Here is a 20,736-nt window from a genome sequence, read left to right on the forward strand (position 1 = left end):
TCATTTTTATTTGAAATGATAAAAGGCACAATTGACAGCCTACTTTGCACAAACAACCTCCAATGCTCGCTCTTTATGCACCATATCAGTCATGGGGTTCTTAAAACAGTGGAGATGGTTGTGGAATGGGGTCACTGAGAAGCTGCCGATCAGCTGGAAGCCCCCATGGTGTAGTGAAAAGTTAATGACCAAGAGAGACACGGGACATGTTTGTTTCTGCTTCTGCTTGGCTCATTTTGAAGATTATTGAAAGACACACCAGAAGGCTTTGGATGTATGAGGGTGATGTTTGGGTAAAATTCCCTTTTTATTATTTTATTTCATTTTTTTCTTGACCAAGTTGTCCTGTATCAGAACACCATTACAGGTACTGCAGCATCTACTCGATTTGTTGTTTAGTGTGATTTTTTTCAGGTTTGCTTGTTTCTACTTCAGCATGTTTTGATGTAAGGACACCCTAAAGTTTATATTCCAAACGTGTCCTCAGAAATGTTTGATTTTCATGTTATTTCTGTGCTCAGACTGGCTGAGACGGTCTGATTTCATAATCACGTCTTATCGTGTCATAGGAAAATGAGAAGTTGGTACTAGAAGTGCCGTCAGGGAACCATCACTTCTTATTTTCAGGGAAGACGCACGACAGAGAAGACTGATAAAGCAACACAGACGCCTCTGACCGGCCAGCGGTCCGAGATGTTTCTCCTGATCTTTGTTCTGGGACTTCTGTCCTGTCAGGCACAAGGTAACAATTACTCACTCACTGATTCTGTGTTAGTGAAATAACCTGGAATAATCCCTGTCAAAAAAAGCTTCCTAATCGGATTAAATGTGATTTTTATTATGATTATTATTGTTGTTATTATTCATTTAGCAGACTTTCTGTAGAACTTTGATTTCAAAAGCTCACTTACTGCCTTAATTATCATTTGAACCTAAGTAGTCAGTTATTAATCCTAACGTGTATTCAGTAGCCTCTGAAATATTTTGTAATCTTTGTGAAACTAATGTTAGTTTCATTGTTATGAAAGTGAGGAACTTCAGTATTTACCCACACAAGGGCCTTTTATTTAAGGAATTCATAGGACTGTGTTTTCTCACTTTTACTCAACATTAATAGACTTTTCCAGTTTTACTGCCCTGCAGTAGATCATCTCTCATTTCCTGATGGTGATGGTATCTAATGGAATAACTGTATGGCACTTTGTCACTGTTGTAACTTTGTATCTCCAAAATGATACCTTTACAGAGGAAGGGAAAAAAACAGTTGGTAAATTTACTGTAAAGGACCTACTGTAGGGCTACATGACATCTATATAAGCAGGTCATTACAACGGACATAGCCCTACATAAATGTCTATAAATGCTTATTCCAACAGGTGTCATAAAGACAACTTTAGCTAGCTTTGATCAAATGACACCTACTGGAATAAGCATGTATAAACATTTATGCAGGGTTATGTCAGTTGTCATGATGTGCTTATGTAGGTGTTATATAGCCTTATGACCAATACCTAAATTGTAATGGAAGCTACTGTAACTAAATTTATTTACAATTCATTTTTCAACCATTTCTGTTTGTCTAGTCATCATAAAATTTAAATCATTGTAAAGGGTGACTTGAGAAATCCTGCAAACAAATAAACAATGATAATAATTGGAGAAACAAGGTTATTGTGAGACGCAGCAATATGCTCTCAGGCTCTCTGAGAGATTGCTGCATGGAGTGGGACCTCTGAACTGTTATTATGGTGAACGTGATTAATGAAGCTAATCCTCAAAGTTATAGACTGGGTATATGTTTGAATATGAATTGGGATAAACACAGTGGAGAAGGTGTTCTCTATACTATTCCTCAACTGGATTTGATGTCAAAGGGATCATTTTCCCCTGTTGCAACATTTCTAGTTCATGTTTACCAGAAAAAGTCTTGCTTTTGCAGCACCGTCCAGCTCTGCAACAGGAAGCTCTCGCCATGATTTGCTGAGTCCAAATCAGTTTGGATGCGCTGAGGTTGATTTGTGGTCAGAGGCGAAGACAAAGTGCACGATTTGAGCAGTTCTATTCTCACTTCTGTTTTTAATTCGGTGGGCACAAGAGAATTGTGGTGTCTGCTGGGGGGCGGGGGGGTGGGGGGGCGGGGGGGGTGGGGTGATAGGTTAGGCCTAAGCTCCTGTTTTGGCCCAATCAGATTGTTTTGGCCCAATAAGGTTTCCAAAAAGGCCAAATACAATGAAATGATAATTTACTTTATATAGGTGAATTTCTGAACAACTAAATTGTCTGTAGCATACAGCAGCACAACAAAGTAGTATACTAAGTAATTAAATGAAAAATAAAATCTATATCAAATGAATGTAGATAATCATAATATTGGCATATCTTTAGCTCAGGGGCTCTAAATGCCCTGCATGTGGAACGCACTTGTTCACATAATACAAGCCTAATATAACCCCATTGGGACACTGCAGAAGTGTGCGGATGTTTATTTCCGCAGTTTAGCATCATTTTACTCTCTAACGATTTTAGACATTAAGAGTCTCATGGTCCTGACTTGTGACTCATTAACTTAAGTTCTAGTATATTATGCGAAAAAAGGAGAAGGAGTCACTCATCCAAAGTGTATAATTACTTCAGTTATTATATTACAGTTATTAAAGTGTTTGTTTGTTTTCACTCTTGCCATTTGAAAGCCATCTTTCATTTCAGTGCTGAGTGAATTAAATTGAAATATACATTTAAAGCTTAAAGTTTACTCGACATTCAGTGTCATAGCAACAAAAAGAAATGAACATCAGAAGACTATATCATAAATAACCTAATGGGTTACTCATAAAAATAATTATGATTTTCTAAAAGACTATATTCTGTTTTTCAGATCTGTAGTCATTTGAGATGCTGGACCCTGATCCTTAGTAAATTCAGAACCTGGAGCCGGATCTTTAGTAAATTCAGAACCTGGACCCAGATCTTTAGTAAATTTAGAACCTGGACTCAGATCTTTAGTAAATTTAGAACCTGGACCCAGATCTTTAGTAAATTTAGAACCTGGACCCAGATCTTTAGTAAATTTAGAACCTGGACTCAGATCTTTAGTAAATTCAGAACCTGGACCTAGATCTTTGGTAATTTTAGACAACTTATCCAAATCTTTACTTATTCCAGACTCAGATCTTTGTTGATTTCAAGCCTTGTAGATCTTGTGCTATTTCAGACCATAGATCCAGATCATTGTGGATTACAGACCCTAAATGCAAATTTTTAGTTATTTTAGACTTTGGACCTATATCTTTAACTATATCAGACGTCTAGACCCAGATATTTGGGAATTTCACACCCTGGACTCTTTTATCATTTCAGACCCTGGAGCCAGATTCTAGGCCCAAATCTTTGGTAATTCAAGACTCTGGGCCCAGATCTTTGGAAAGCTGTTTCGGGGCAATGTCTGTTGTGAAGTGTGGTTTACAATCACACATTGAAAATGACCTGAATAAGCCACATAAAGCAAATAGTGGAAGGAAGAGGTCCCACTAAAATAAACAGAAGTCATTGTGTGAGTTGTATCACTTACAGAAGACTAGGCCTAGTTTGGAGTCACAGAGTGCTGCATCTGATAAACAAGCTCACTGTGGGCACGCTCAAAATGCCTTCATAGACAGAGATAGACAGACATGGTTTAAAACATGGAGAAAAAGCATAGAGAAGTGAGACAAAGAAATAGGATATTATGTTTTTCTCTGATTCTGCAATATGTTTCCTGGTGCTGTGCAGTCTTTCTGTCCTGTCCGGAACACTTCCGCAGTTGGGTTAACACTTCATTTTCATTTCTCATCAAAGACCACAGTCACTTCATAACCATGCCATGCAACACGACACTGTTTACACCCATTTGACCAAATTATGTATGACAATCCATTTTGACCTTGTCTTTATTTTCTTGGACCTGTGGAAAGTTTGATGAATGCACCATAAAATATCTCCTAAAGCTAAAAAACAATTTTCAAGTTTCCTTTTTTTCCTTTTGATTGACAGGGTGGTCGCAGCCTGTGATAAGGCTAAACCCAAAGGATATGGTTGGATCTGATGTGGTGTTGAACTCAGGGTCTCCACTCATTCTGACGTGTGAGGGTGAAGGTCCAGTGAAGTGGAGTCCTCGTCTGTATAAACACAAACATTACAGCAAGTCGAGTGGGAACAGTTGCACCTTCAGTGTGGAGAAAGCCACCGTCGAGTTCACAGGCACTTACAAATGCATGTACCATAACAAAAGTGCCCCAAACTTCTCATCTGTGCATGTATTTGTAAGAGGTGAGTGTGAATTTGATGTATCTGCATCAATACTGGTGTCACTTTCTGAGGGCAGTAGTGACTTAAGTTAAACTGTTAATCAGTGTCCATTCATTTATTCAATAAAACACAAGAGGGAGTGCATTATCATGAGTAACATCATGGCTATGATTTGGTCACTGCTTTAGACCATTGTTTAAAGAAAATGTGAAGCAAAGATGCCCAGTCATTTCAAATATATGGTTTTAATATCTTGAAAATTTTCCATCATTTCTTTACAGCTAGATTGGTAAACAGACATATTTTGACCTATTTTTATTTATATCTGGAAATGTTTCCACCAAAAAAGTAGTTCCAGTAGCTTGGAGTAAATAGACCTTTGTTTTGCTTAGCAACTAGTTGCTTGTGGAATAATACAGATATTACAGATGCACTGGTAATGAAATTTTATGGGCTGTTCTGATTCTAATTTGTTTACAGCCAAATTGGCCGATGCATGCTTTTCTGGCCAATTTTTAATGGTGCTTTTTTAAATCTGAAGCTCACACTGTGTAGCTAAATGAACACAAAAGTCTAAGTAGAACATTTGCATTTTTTTAGCTGAAGTAAGCAACATAAATAACACTATAATTGTTGTAATAATTCTTAAATAAATGTGATTTTAAACCACATTCAGGTTCAATACTGACATATTAAAAGAGTTAAGCTGAACCTGATATTGTGATGGTTTTATAGCTCTATCCATAACACTCACGAGAGGGTGAATCAGTGATAACACACTCCCTCTTGTGCTGTAGTGCCTAAATGAATCTTAGGCCTTTCACTTTCTCACCTGCAGATCCAAAGGTTCTCTTTGTGTCCCCATTCACCTTGCGGAGCGTGGTCAGGAAGGAAGGAGAGGACGCCATCCTGCCCTGTCTCCTCACTGATCCTGCAGCCACTGATGTGCAGTTGCGGATGGACAACGGGACTGCCCCACCCTCTGGCATGAACATGACATTTGACCCCAAGAAAGGGATGCTGATCCGGAATCTTCACCCTGGATACAATGCTGACTATGTCTGTAGCGCAAAGACACAAGGCGTGGAGAAAGTGTCCATAGTCTTCAGTATCAACGTCATTCAGAGTATGTGTCTCTGGGCCAGTGCTGACAGTACTGCTTGACTGATTCACTGTATCGGACAGATCGAATGCACCTAAATGGCTGTCCACTTATTCACTCTAAACATGGGTCATTTCACCAAACCAACAAATCAACACTGTCTTGTTGCATTGCAGGGGCTCGATTTCCACCATATGTGTTCCTAGAGAGTAATGAACATGTGCGAATTGTTGGTGAGAGACTACAAATCAGCTGCTCTACACACAACCCAAACTTCAACTACAACGTCACCTGGAGGCACTCCTCTAGACCGGTAACCACCTTTCACTTTCACCCACATTGGTGATTTGTGAAACTAGAATCTGTGCAGTAAGAAGTGCAAGGATTTTTTTTACTTTGTCAAAGATTTTTTTTTTACATTTTTACTGACATGAAGCATCTTCCCTCCTGCTCTGTGCTTAACAGTTACCACTCCCAGAGGAGAAGGCTACATCAAGAGGTGATGGGCTGGCTATTGTAAGTACTCTGACCATTCCTGCGGTTCGCCTGTCTGACTCAGGGAACATCACCTGTACGGGAATCAATGACGCTGGAGTTAACAGTTCTACCACAGGCCTGCTGGTCATCGGTAAGAGGCACAGTTTAAAAGAAACAAGCTGCTGGCATTGCATTTAGATATTGTATACGATATTCAGACTTGTTTTTCATTTCCTTGTTTTCTTGTTCTTTTTTTTAAACTGTCTTTAATTCCTGTACATTCTTTAAACAGAGATGAATATGCCGCATAAGTCTTCATGAACACATACAGAGCTACAGTCATTCTAATGATTGCTGCACAGTAGTCTGACCTTAGTCTGGAGGCACATGAGCCACCCCATGTAAAATACTGTACACTCACTCTAAATGGCTCTTTGCATGTCCACATGTACATATAGCCATGTACTAGCTTTTATCAGTCCAGGAAGAAATACATTTTTGTTCACCAAGCTAAATGCTAGCTGCACAGTTGCCTGTTCTTCACACCAAGACAACAGTTATAGTCCCTAGGCTGAAAACGGTTCATAGCATCTCGTTTTAGTCAGTTTTGTTTGAAGCAGTTAGTAGTAAGTAAATAAGATACGCCTCACGTTGTTCGTGAGTATTGGCACTTTTGTTCTTGTGGGTCCATGAAATGAAATACATGGTTACTTTGAGGGATAAATCCTAACAGATTCTTTGATGATGACGGAAGTCTAGCTGGTAAGACTTGAAACAAAGTACTCTTTATGCTTAAGTAATAAAACAAGGATCTTTTTTTTCTTTCCCTACAGAGAAGCCATTCCTTAGACTCACTGCTAAACTGCCATCCGGGCTGTCTCATCAAGGTCTGTCTGTTGATGTTGCTGAGGGAAAGGATTTAGAGTTGGGGGTCCACATAGAGGCATACCCACCCCTGACATTCCATGGATGGAAGTTTCCCAAAGCATCACAACCAGAAATTCCTCTGCTCTTCAGGAATAATCACAGGTCAGTCACCAAACACATATTATACACAGGTTATTATATAGATTGTGCTTGAAGTGCTTGAAAAACACTTGCTTTATTTGGCAAGTCTCATAAAATGTGCCTCTCAGTCACAGGATTCCTATTCCTAACAAACAAGTAGTGAGATGTTTTCAAACTGAAATTAGCAAAATTAGGTCAATATAAAATGGCACAGTGGCGTAGTGGGTAGCTCTGTCGCCTCACAGTGCCTCACAGCGAGAAGGGCCTGGGTTCGATTCCCTGGCCGGGCAGCCAGGGTGCTTTCTGTGTGGAGTTTGCATGTTCTCCCAGTGTCTGCGTGGGTTTCCTCCCACAGGCAGACCAGTTGGACATGTTGAATTGCCCCTAGGTATGAATGTGTCTGTCTGTCTGCCCTGCGATGGACTGGCACCCTGTCCAGGTATAACCTGCCTTCTGCTTGATGATGGCTGGGATAGGCTCCAGCACCCCCGTGACCCAGAGGGAGAAGCAGCTTAGAAAATGTGTGTGTGTGTGTGTGTGTGTGTGTGTGTGTATGTAATGAAAGAATGGAACATTTTTACTATTTAAAATGATCAGTTATGATATAAAATTGTCTGTGTTGTGTTTCTGCATACAGGTATGAGGCAAGGCTGCTTCTTAAGAGGCTGAACTCCAGGGACCAGGGAGAATACACCTTCCATGCCAACAGCAGCAAGGCTAACGCTTCCATAACGTTTCGCATTCAGATGTACCGTAAGCATTGCCGTATATGGGCGATTGGTCTCTTTAGTTTTATTTCAGTTTCATCTATAGTTTCATCAGTTTCAACTATAATTTCTTAAAAATGTGTTTGCAAAATTATGTTTTATTGATGAAAATAAGTGAAAATAATTTGTCATGATTGGCCCCTTTTTTTGCTTTTGTTTTGTTTTGGTCTTGTCCATGTGCTTTCTTTGTTTTGATTCTTCCCTGTCCTGCCCCCTTTTTTCTTGACTCCGCCCTTGATTGTTCTCACTTGTGTTATCCACATGTGTATTGTTATCCCTCATTGTTTCCTGGTATTTAAGCCCTGTGTTTTCCTCTGTTAGTTTGCTGGTCATTGCATTATATTGTAGGGTTTGGCCTTTGTATGGTATTGTTTGGTGTTTGTTCTTCTGGTCTCCGTTATATTTCTTAGTCTCTGTTATTGTGTTCCTTTTTGTTATGTCTACCCTGGACTGTCTTAACCCTGAGAAAGGATTTGCCCCTAATAAATCTTGCTTATCTCAGCACATGCATCTGCCTCATCATCGCTTTCCATAATTTAACATATCCTCTACAGAGAAAACACCTGTGCACATTTTAATGCTTTCTGTTTGAATCTAATGATTCTGTTTATTTACCGATTTTAAAATGTTGGAAAAATGAAGCAAAAAATGTAACTTGACAAAGATTTTACATATTTTACACTTTATGTTTTATTTTCTGTTGTGGAACAGAGAAGCCTGTTGTTGTGCTCAGACAGTCTAATGGAAGCTCCCTGACGTGCACGGCATTTGGCTACCCAGCACCCTCCATCCTTTGGTACCAGTGCACAGGGACCAGGCCAACGTACGTTACTGATCAACTTCTTTTGTTTCTGTTATGAAACTAAGTTAATATAGAGCAGCAGAGTGTTACCACACTCTTGATGTTTACATGGTAAATATTATGTGTTAGGCTGGCTTTACTCAGTAAAACATTCATGCAACTAATTGCATGTTATGAGTTGCCTGCAACATCATTTCTGTACAACTTTTGTACAACAGTTACATGAAGCAATTAAAAAATGAATGCAATACATTTATTCATCGCAATCATTCATCATGGACTGATTCTCAGTCTCTTCTTCTGGAATAATATTTATCACTTGGATCCCAAATGAATTTGAGCTCTGCGTAAAATAAGGAAAATAAATCTAGCTACATAGATCATGATTACAGCAGGCTAATAAAGAATAAACAGCTGTTAGCAGTAGCTGAGTAGTCATCACAGCTAGTTACAGAAATATTAGCTTTGAGGATCCGACATTTGTTGTGATGGCTTAGCAAAGTGGCAAAATGAAAGACTATCACCATTTGATCATGTCGGACGAACCACTGTTGTTCAACATGATCTCATGATGCATTATTGCTGTTTTGATTGGCTGTTTCCTGAAGCTTGTTTCACGGTTGCAACTGTTGTGGCCATTACATCCTGCAAGGCGACTGCAATATAGTTAAATTAGCTTGTAGCTCAAGAAGCTAAAATTGCATGAAAAGCCAGCCTTAGAATTCTATCCAGAATAAGTAAATGAAAAATTTTACTGAGCTAATTTAAGTCATAGAAGTTGAAATAAGTGTAGAAATTCTGTCTTTTTTTAAGAGTGTAGTGAATATAGTCAGAAAGAAAAACACATTGTTACCAGATGTTTTTCATTGCTTAACACTGAAACAAACTGAAAAAAGTTAGCAGTGCAAATGAGAGCTTTTTTTTGTTTGTAAATGAGCTCTGAGCAATCAAAAGTCCTTTACAAGGCTCCACATTAACTTTCCAGATGTATGGAAAACTCTACACTGGAGACCCTTCAGCCAATCCCAGCAGAGATGGTGGAGGTGCAGAGGGAGGAGTTTGGGGCAGTGGAACTAGAAAGTGCTCTGGCCATTGCACCATCTGATCAGACGATGACCGTAGAGTGTGTGGCAGTCAATGTGGCTGGTCATGGCAGCGATACATTTCCCATACAAAAGTCTGGTAAGACAGCATATCTTGAAAATATATAATAAAAAAAACTAGTGGTGGTAGCACGTCAGTATAACATGGTAATAACCATTAACTACTAAATTAAAAAGTGCCATTGAAATGGCTTCACTTAAGAAAATACATGAACAGTATATTATCACTTTTGGAACAAAACATAGTTTTTTAAAGGTAACAACACCTCACCTGTTAAATTATATACATTTTTCAGACAAATCAGTAGAATTCACCTGTAAAGTTCATCAGCCTTCATTTCACAATGTGTGGAATCTTTTGCTGTAGAAAAACTGTTCACTGAAGCTCTGACTGGAGCCATAGGTGTGATGGCTTTTCTCCTTCTACTCATTATCTTCCTTCTGTACAAGTACAAACAGGTAAGAAATCCAGTTGAGCTGTTTTTTTAATGATTATTCTCATGTGTGTTATAATGGCAGCATTACTATATAACAGCTGTGTAATAACCTATACAGTCTTTTGTGTTTTTTCGCTATAGAAACCCAGGTATCAGATTCGGTGGAAGATCATTGAAGCCACAGATGGAAACAACTACACGTTTATTGACCCCACTCAGCTGCCTTATAATGAAAAATGGGAATTTCCAAGAGACAAGCTGAAACTAGGTTTGTATAGAAGAAATTCAGCAAAGCCTACCAAATACTATCTTACATTAGCCTGCTGGCTAGCCAGTCTAGACTGTGCTATTCAGAAGAGCTGTCTTGACGAGAGATATTCTAAAACACAAACATAAACCAGTGTTGTGACTAATGAGAACAATTTGCCATGGCATTCCAGGGAAAATTCTGGGTGCAGGAGCTTTTGGAAAAGTGGTGGAGGCTACAGCATATGGTATGGGGAAGCAGGACAATGTGACTCGTGTGGCTGTGAAAATGCTCAAAGGTCAGTGTAGAGTGAAATGAATGACAGTGTTTCTTTTCCCATGTATGAAACATTTATACAGCTTTTTCCTTTGTGAAAAGACACTTGACTTGGCCCATCAAGGGCCTTAGCTATTTAAATCTTTAGAAAAGAGCGTGCTCTGAGCATGATCACCATTTTCGCATTTCATTGTCGTATATTTATTCATAACACATTCATTCTACAACATTCCTACTCTACTCTTTACCTGCAGCAGTGGTAAACGAAGTGGTTTATGATTATTGTATTCTACTGTAAAATATGGTTGATCTGAATTGTTAACTGGAAGAATGGACTATTTGCAGCCAGTGCCCATACAGATGAGAAGGAAGCGCTGATGTCAGAACTGAAGATTCTGAGTCATCTGGGACACCACAAGAATATTGTCAACCTGCTGGGAGCCTGCACATATGGTGGTAAGAGAAAGAGAGAGAGAGAGAGAGAGAGAGAGAGAGAGAGAGAGAGAGAGAGAGATTATCATATTCAGCAGTAAAATGGGAAATAATTCTTCATCTAAGATACTACTGCTCTGCTGATAAGTGTATGTGATATTGTGTCATCTAGTTTCATTGTTGCTCCAGCTGGAAATCGAGCACTTTATCAGCATTCATTGAGATTATAACTGCTGTAGTGTACAGGTACTGTGTGTTTCGTAGTTCATTTAAGTGTATCTCCCACCCAGGTCCTGTGCTGGTCATCACTGAGTACTGTTGCCATGGTGACCTTTTGAACTTCCTGCGGGGCAAGACTGAGACCTTCTTGAACTGTGTGATGACAGTGCCGGGCATCATCGAGGAGAGGAGTGACTATAAGAACGTCATCTGTGAGAGGATGTTTATTAGAAGGTATCGTCCTAAATGAATTTAAATTACAATGTAGGCATTGGTTTGTTGTTTGTTTGTTTGTTTGATCGATTGTTTGTTTCCTGCTGTAAATTAAAGCTCACTACACACCGGACACTGTGTGTAGAAGAAACAGGACAAAGCGCTGCTCTGCTGTGTAGAATACGTTGCAGTGAAAGTGCCATTAAACTTTGTCCTTTCATAAAAGTTCATATAAACTTATCACATTCGGTATCAGTAACTTTCTGTGGTCTCAGTATGGTTTTGATCCAATCTAATGACAAAATTATGCTGAGCACAGTGTTCAGAGTCCCTGAGTGCTGCATCACTCTGCGTACAAATTGATTTAGAGTTGTTGGACGCTGTGTGGCATGATACAGTGCGTCCAGTCATCTTAAGGTGGAATTCCACTGATGTTTAAAAGTTTCTACATAGTTTAAGATGTACACAAAGTTGTTCGTAGTTTGTTGTGAAATGGTGCATTGCCGAGAAATTGGACTTCTTTACAGCGGTGGTGATGGGGACCAGTGTTTACAATATGGGGACTTTGTTTACAATACAATGATTTAATTATGCGCAAATTTAAAAGCATTAGTTGATTTTCTCTTTGAGACTCCTAGTGCAATATTTATCTTCTGTAAAATTATTAAAATTGTACCTCACACAGGATAAGCGTGTCTGCTAAAAGTCATGAGTGTAAAATATGAATTACTCCACAGTGACAGCGGCATTTCCAGCACCTGTTCGGAGAGTTACCTTGACATGAGACCTGTAGGGCCCAGACCAAACTCAACACAGGGTATGCAGTCATTCTCCAAATTGACTCATATTTGACAGCATAACTGCAGCAGTTTTACAAATTAGATGACTTTGAAAATCATACAGGGAAGTAGTTTATAGGGCCATAGTAATCTTTTATCGTTTGAACTGGATATTGAGAAAAAAATAACTCTGTTCTCTGTTTCGGTGCAGCTTCTTCCTGTGGGGATCAGTTAGTAGACTCATGGCCGTTAGACATAGATGACCTGCTGAGGTTCTCCTATCAGGTGGCTCAGGGACTCGAGTTCCTCGCAGCTAAAAATGTAAGTAATCATCTGCATTTGTAACTTGCCACTTTATGTTAAATATGAAAATGAATGTCCTTTATTTTGTCTCAATAAAATGCTACCAAACATCTAAGTCAAAAGGTAAGAGAACATTTTTGTCTCTCTCTCTGTCTGAAGTGTATCCACAGGGACGTAGCAGCCAGGAACGTCCTTCTGGCGGATGGACGTGTGGCGAAAATCTGTGACTTTGGTCTGGCCCGAGACATCATGAACGATTCCAACTATGTGGTCAAAGGAAACGTAAGTGAAAACAAACACACCCTCCACACAGCTTACACTGGATTATCAAAAGGCACCTTAAGCAAAACATACGACAATGTAAAAATAGACATGACAGTCACTGGCAGACTTGTAATTATGTAATTCAGGACATGCAGCTATTTCAGTTCATAAATCAATAAAAGAGTCTCTCTCTGCATGTAATGTACAGTCATGTGCAAAAAATGTAAACAGCCCTGGTCAAATTGCATGTTTTCTTGATTTTCTAAGTGAAAATAAGTAACACGTTCTCTACAGAGAACACACTTCTGCACAGATTAGAGCACAATTTCTCTTTACTTGCAGAGCGTAACATTGAAAAAAAACTTTTCCATAACTTTTGCACAAGCCACATTTTATGTTTTTCCTAGTATGTTCAGTTCAGCAAATAAACTGTAACTGTGCATAAAATGTGCAGACGTTTTTTCTCTATTGAGGGTATGTTAACTAAAACATCTTTTTTGATGCTCAATCCTTTGCATATCACTGCTGAAAATGCCTGTTGCCCTTTACATTGTGTGTAATTTTCATGATGAATGGACCAAAAGAAACTACCCAAAATGACTTGTAAAAAATTCTGGTTCCATTGACTTGCATTAAAAGTAAAACAGGTTTTTTCACCCTCTTGTAAAGTTAAGATTCTGGAGATACAAGGTTTTGTTCTGACAACAGCAATATGTCTGTACAATAAAGGAATTCTTTGTTTAAAGGAGACATGTGTTTTCTTTTAGGCTCGTTTGCCAGTGAAGTGGATGGCTCCAGAGAGTATCTTTGACTGTGTTTATACAGTACAGAGTGATGTGTGGTCTTATGGTATTCTGCTGTGGGAGATCTTCTCTCTGGGTAAGGCTGAGAAATAAAAATAATAAAAAAAAACTTGGGGAAATTATTGCACAATTTCTACTGCTGTTTACCAGTGTAACTTACATTACATATGATCTACTTCACACAATTGAATTCCATGAAGGCTTCCTGCACTTCCATTTCTGATTAAAACACAGTATCAGAAAGGTCTCCCTTGATGATGGGTGGGTGTGGTGGGAGGGGAGGGGAGGTGAAGAATGATATAATCAATAATATTAATATCATTTTTCCACATCCGCGGGCATCTGGTGATATAATCAAAACTCAGAAGACATTTTAAATATGGACAAAGGTCAATTTGATTGAAGGTTAAGGGAAAACAGCATGACTAGGTGTTCTATCAAATTGCATATAGTAGCACTCCGTATAAAAGGATATTTTAATGGCCTAAATGGCTTCATCAGAGGGTAAGTAATAACATTTAGCTGAGTCTGGATACACACTTGAGATAAGGCTGTATTAACATTAAAAACACAACAAAACATTAGAAAAGCTGTTACAGCACTAAAGTAATGATGTGCACATGAGGGGTAGGACCACTCAATGGGTAAGACAGATTGTTAGAACACAGAGGACATTAACTAACATGCTGAAAAATGTCCATTTTTATTGTGCTTTTGACTGAAGCTCCTACAATCCCAGCATTATTTCATTTTAAGTCTTGCAAAATGCAAATTGGCTGAGTGAAGTGTGTAGTAAACGTGTGATCCTGGCCATCAGACAGGGTTATTATAGGGTTAAGGCCTGATTTTGTTTTGATCTATTAAGTTGCTGCCGGTTTTTAACCTATTAGTGTATTGTACTTAAAGGGGTGTACAAAGACAAGTGCATGCTGAAGAACATATAAAGTCTGAGTTTTTAAGAAGAATACAGTTTGTGATTTGTAGCATTGGAGACACCACTGAATGACCTAACAAGTTACAATCCAGCATTCATTGTTGTGTCCATCACTAGTCTACTTACTGTGAAACTGGATTCCAGGATTAGGAGGCTAAAATTTGGCTTAAGTCAGTACTGAGCTTGGCTAGATTGCATAAGTTAGATTAGCTGGTGTGCTCACCACTGAACTCAACCCCGTGGTCTACTGTTATACTAGTCACGTTTTTATAGTATACTCCTAACTGTTGACCTTTATGTGAATCCACACCCTCTTGTGGGTCTATGTTTACTTTCTACAGGAAAAAGCCCGTATCCAAACATCCTGGTGGACTCCAAGTTCTACAAGATGATCAAGTGCGGCTATCAAATGTCCCGTCCTGACTTCGCCCCACCAGAAATGTAAGTGGATGGATTTTAGTAGCATATAAATCTTGAAAAGACCAACACATCCCAAGACTAGATAGAAAGACTATAAAAAACTTGTAATTGGCTAGACTGCATTTCTGATTGTGACTTTTAGCATGCAGTTCAGCCTGTGGAAAAGAGCAGCTCACTAATGGATTGCCTGAAATTTGTACGGATGGCGTTTGAGAATACAGTGTTTGTTTCTCAGAATGAGTAAATAAGGCATCAGCACGGCTGACTCATCGGAGCTCAGTGTCTCGGCGTCTTCGTTCTCTGTTCCTCTTTTGTCCTCTGCCGTGTTGGCTGTTAGTTCTGCATGTTAAACACATGATCCCAGAGTGAGGCGTCCTTTCTGCTCTCATTTCATGCCACTCCTCTCCGCTTCTCTTGGCCTCCCCATCTTGCATGTTAAAGGGGCTTTGACTTCAGTTCAGTGGCCTCATTTTGAGTGACTTTAAGAAACAGCTTAACTTAGCAAGTCTAAACTCCAGCATAATGGAATAAAACATCCAGGCAGTTTACACTGAGATATAGACTGGTACAGGGGTTTAATTGGCATTTACTGAAATCAGGTTTGAACTGACCTGATTGTATTTGTGTTTACACCATGCATTGAGTTTAGTCTCAGAGTGAATTACACTCTGTGAAGATGTATTATTCATTTTTTTTCTATAAGACTTGGCTTATGAGAATTTGATGTCTGGAAGTGCATCATTAAAGCAACTGAATTAGGACTAGATAAGGTCATGTATGCCTTGGGGTCGTGTTATTGTGCTTCTGGTGAAAACAGATAAAGAGGTGTGGAATCTGATCGAGAAAGCTTGACAATCCCCCGCTGTCATGAGTTCAGCAGTGATATCTGTATTTGGTACCATTAGCAGAACTGAGTGGAGTGACCGTGATCGGCTTGCACACAAAGGAAGGCAACAGGGCACATCAGCACAACTGCGTGATTGATCAACAAGGAAAAGTGTTGAATGAAAAAAATACTTTTTGTATTTCCACAATCATAATCTGGACATATTCCTCAGTTGATTTGGATACAGTTGGAAATAATCTGTACAAGCAAAACTAAAGCCAAACATGAGAAAAATTAAGTCCAGAGACAGATCATAGTACGCTCTGCTACACATCTTACTGTGTACTGTATAAAGTATCGGGTTTACATTAAACTAGATGCATTTCAGGAGGATTACATAAGGCTATTTACAACAAAGTCATTTAAAATCCTTAAAAGCCTGGACACAGTTTGTTATCGTTTGATTAGGTCTATTTTTCAGTTTGAGCTTTTACAAAAAGCAGATTACTAGATTACGAGTCAAAATAACAGGTGGATTATTCAGTCAATAATGTAAATCAAATACTTTGTTACAAATGAACTCAAGTAAAAGTGCTATAATTTAATTCTACTCGAAAACGTGCAAGGAAAAAAGTACTCAAGTACAGTAACTACAGTAAATGTATTTTATTCCTTAATGGATTTCTTAATAACAGTTACAGAGCAAACATAAAAGAAGCAATTAGAAGAAAGCCCAAGTGCATTTAAAAGATTCAGTTGGAAAGCCAATCACAACAGAGCGAATCAGCAGATCCCAGCCTCAAGAACTTCAGGCCTCATTCACCAAAAGCAGTTTTTTTCTTCAATTTGTTCTTGATAAAGAAAAACTCTAGATAAGATTCATGACGTGTGCTTAAGCCACAGAATTGTTCGCACCTTTGTGCTCTTGACTGTGCATTCTTACCTAAGAACAAATCTCAAAAAAAGAAAAACAAACATGGGTGAATGTCGGCGTCTTTCCACCTCTGAACAGGACTGATTAAAATCCAGTGCTGCTTACGTTGGTGATACCAGTTTAAAAAAAAAAAAAAAGTATATATATATTTTATATATACACATTATATATTATTATATACACACACACACACACACACACACACACTTACATACCTGTGTAACATCACTGGATAAACCCATAATTTGCTGCGTTCCTACTTTTATGACATTTTAATGATTGATCTTCTAATTTAATATTTATGTACATATGATTTTGTACACATGATCTTTTCATTCCCCCAAATGTGTGATATAGTCATAACAATTTCAGTCCTTTCCACATCCAGGTACACCATCATGCAAATGTGCTGGAACCTGGAGCCCACAGAGAGGCCAACTTTCAGCAAGATCGGTCAGCTCATTGAGAGGCTACTTGGAGACACACCTGATCTGGTAATAAAAAAAGAAAAAAAGGCTCAATGTTCTTAACAGGTTCCTGCTGATCCTTGTGTGTGTGAGTGGTTTGGTGTTAAATGCTCGGTTCCAGAGAAACTTAAGAGTCGGAATAGTTCAAACTGGTGGTGACAGGAAACAGATGTCTGAAAAGTTCAATGCCTCGAAAAGCTTTATTATAGAAAGTTATTACATTACATGGTTAGGAAACCTCTGTCTGATGCCTGAGACATAGTTGTATGATAATTTGAGAAGGTTTTAGCTTAAAACATACTTAGCATTTTACTTACAAAATTAACAAAATACGTTCATTTCATCAGGGTCTTCATACAATTGTATTTATGTTGCAGACATTGCCGCCCCGGCTTCTGTCACCACCACTGTACAGAAATCTGCATCTATACGTTTATACTGATATCTACAATGAACTATGTTACACCAAACCAATGAGTGACTGACAATGACAAAACTATGTGGAAATAGTAACAGTTAGCAAAATCCCCCCTTTAAAATTAGACAAGGTCATACAATGTCTGAAAGTGTCTTTTTTTACACTTAGAGGTAAGATTATCCCTAAAGGGGGCAGTTGTGGGCTGGAGGTTAGGGAACTGGCCCTGTGACCGGAAGGTTGCCGGTTCAATCCCCAGCACCAACAGTCCATGACTGAGGTGTCCTTGAGCAAGACACCTAACCCCCATTTGCTCCCCGGGCGCCGTGGATAGGGCTGCCCACCGCTCCGGGCAAGTGTGCTCACTAGCGCGTGTATGTGGTGTTTCACTTCACAGATGGGTCAAATGCAGAGGTGAAATTTCCCCATTGGTGGGATTAAAAAGTGTATCTTAATCTTAAAGACCAGGCTGAAAAGAGTCACTGTGCTAAGCTAATTCAGAATAAATCACCAACTAAAAATATCAGAAACTGACCAGAACTGGACCAATGATGAATAGGGCAACTATAACATGCCATGCATATTTCTCAAGCACATCATTCTTTTCATTCTCAATCAGTGTTTGAACACAACAGACACTAATATATGCCATATTTGATTTTGTGGAAATGTTATTTGGTAAATATTCCTTTGTTGAGATCTTCTAAGTAAGACTGAACAGCACCAACCGTGAGAGTTTAGTCCCTAACTTGGAAAGTTTTCCTCTCTGTGTTTACTCTCAGTACCAGAATGTCCAGTCTGGAGATCAGGTGCTTAATGAGCAGCAGCTGGAAGCATGTGACCCTGCCAAGGCCAATGAAGAGTCATGTGAACAAGAAGAGGAGGAGCAGCCCCTGATGAAGGCCAACAACTATCAGTTCTGTTGAGACCTGTACGAGCTATCCCTCTCACTCTTACCTGTGCACTGTGAAACGTCCACTCACTGGTGATAAACCCCGTCGAGGAGGATCCACTGATATCTGCAGCTATGTTTCAGCACAGGGCCAAATTTCTCTGTGTTGCTCGTGCGACGAAAAGGCCAAATGTTAGAGTTAGTGCAGCATGGCATCAGAGCTTCGTGAGCCGACCTAGAAATCTCTTCTATCTTTCTGGTGGTTGTACCATTACGGGACTTTCTTTGGGAAATTCTTTAAACCACACGTTTCCAAACACTCGTCTTTAGTTTCCTCTGAAATGTAGCAAATCACATCGAGTCATTTTAGATACATATTCCATATCCTTTGCCTGACTTATGTAAATAGCAGTTCCCTCTTTGGATGTGTCGAAAACAGCTGGTTCAGCATGTTCCAACTTCCTGATCATAAGTGAACTTCATGTCATCAAGTTATTTTCGGTCGATTCTTACAGTCTGGTGGTCAAGTGGTCTTGAGCATTCTTGTGTTTCTTTGTTCTTTTGTGTTCTTTTTTCTGTATGTTTTTTTAAGGTTTTTATGATCCTTTGATTCGTCAAAATGAATAATCTTGCAAATGTATTGCTCCTTTCAGACAGTCGTATGTATAAAGTTTGAACATCTCAGTGAAAATTAATGTGTTTTCCGAGTGAAAATAAGTTAACCCATCCTCTACATGGAGCTTAAATACAGCATTTGTCTGAAATTTTTTGTGCACAATTTCTATTCATTTGCTGAGTTTAACATATTGGGGGGGGTTGCATATTGAATGTGGCATAATTTTTGCAGACATGACAAATGTTGTGTTTTATAAATTATGGGGTCAATGTTAATATCAACAAATAAACAGTAATTGTGCAATAAAATCAACGTCATTTGGCCAGGGTGCCCAAACTTTTGCACACAACTATATATGCATTTGCAAGGTTGGAACACATCACATTAGTTGGTTCAAATATGATAAGAATGCATCATATGAAAGTTCACTGAGTAAAGAGTTACTTTTTTGTCAGTCATTAACTGTATGTAATGTATCACTGTATGTAATGTATCACTGTATCAGAATCTTTATTGTTGGTGCGTTTCTTGTTTATTAAGATGTATACAGTATATTTGTGCATTTAATGTAGCATTGAGCTTACACTGCCATATACTGAGCCTCTGATCTGCTCAAGGCTCGTCCATAGAACACGATATCACTGAGTGCATACTATTGTCATAAAAACAGGTTCATTTTTAGCTACAAGATTTACACTTTGCTCATAATAAATAGGGTCCTGTCAGTTGGTGCATTTTATTGATTTATTTTAAAATCACAAAAGACAAAAATATATACTTTCAGTGTTTCAGCAGGTATCTGTTGAGGTTGTGTAGCACGTTTACTTTTGAAACTGAAGCTCTCAAGAATAAATACATTCTGACTCTGTTAAGTATATGGTGTATTTCACTCGCTCAGATCTGTCATAAGCTATTCAATAAAGCCTAAGAAGATCTTGGAAAGCTTTCGGAGTTCCATCTTTCAATAACTAGAGTTAAAACGTCTTTTTAATGCTTTAATGCACAGTTGAAGTTGATTATATTCCATTAAATTTTTTTATTAAACTTTTTAAGCTGTTCTAGCTTTGCAGATGTTAAATACATCACTTGACTTCATTTATACAGAATCATTTTAAATGGGACCACTCTGACTACGCAACACTGTGACAAGAGTTGGGTCTGATTTTGTGAGTTGAATATGAGATGCTGCAACACTGCTTTTGTGAGTTAACGTTAAATTTAAAATGCTGCAACACTGCTTTTGTGAGTTAACGTTAAATTTAAAATGCTGCAACACTGCTTTTGTGAGTTAACGTTAAATTTAAAATGCTGCAACACTGCTTTTGTGAGTTAACGTTGAATATAAGATGCTTCAACACTGATTTTGTGAATTAAAGTTGAATATAAGATGCTTCAACACTGATTTTGTGAATTAAAGTTGAATATAAGATGCTTCAACACTGATTTTGTGAATTAACGTTAAATTTAAAATGCTGCAACACTGCTTTTGTGAGTTAACGTTGAATATAAGATGCTTCAACACTGATTTTGTGAATTAAAGTTGAATATAAGATGCTTCAACACTGATTTTGTGAATTAAAGTTGAATATAAGATGCTTCAACACTGATTTTGTGAATTAAAGTTGAATATAAGATGCTTCAACACTGATTTTGTGAGTTAAAGTTGAATATAAGATGCTTCAACACTGATTTTCTGAGTTAAAGTTGAATATAAGA

General features: G+C 38.5%; 1 protein-coding gene across 1 annotated transcript; it reads left to right on the forward strand.

Moving 5' to 3' along the window:
* The first annotated feature begins 262 nt into the window (after nt 1–262).
* Nucleotides 263–20,662, forward strand: csf1ra (colony stimulating factor 1 receptor, a). Its single transcript, XM_017703791.2, has 22 exons — nt 263–367; nt 570–742; nt 4,030–4,305; nt 5,123–5,410; nt 5,563–5,699; nt 5,852–6,014; nt 6,697–6,892; nt 7,509–7,624; nt 8,350–8,461; nt 9,426–9,622; nt 9,911–10,002; nt 10,122–10,248; nt 10,421–10,525; nt 10,849–10,959; nt 11,226–11,388; nt 12,105–12,184; nt 12,358–12,467; nt 12,609–12,731; nt 13,481–13,592; nt 14,792–14,891; nt 17,019–17,124; nt 18,295–20,662. Exons 2-22 carry the CDS (start codon nt 694–696, stop codon nt 18,436–18,438), a joined length of 2,907 nt encoding a protein of 968 aa, XP_017559280.1. The 5' UTR covers nt 263–367; nt 570–693; the 3' UTR covers nt 18,439–20,662.
* Nucleotides 20,663–20,736: the final 74 nt, after the last annotated feature.

Source organism: Pygocentrus nattereri, chromosome 11, assembly GCF_015220715.1.
Source record: "Pygocentrus nattereri isolate fPygNat1 chromosome 11, fPygNat1.pri, whole genome shotgun sequence".
NCBI lineage: Eukaryota > Metazoa > Chordata > Actinopteri > Characiformes > Serrasalmidae > Pygocentrus > Pygocentrus nattereri.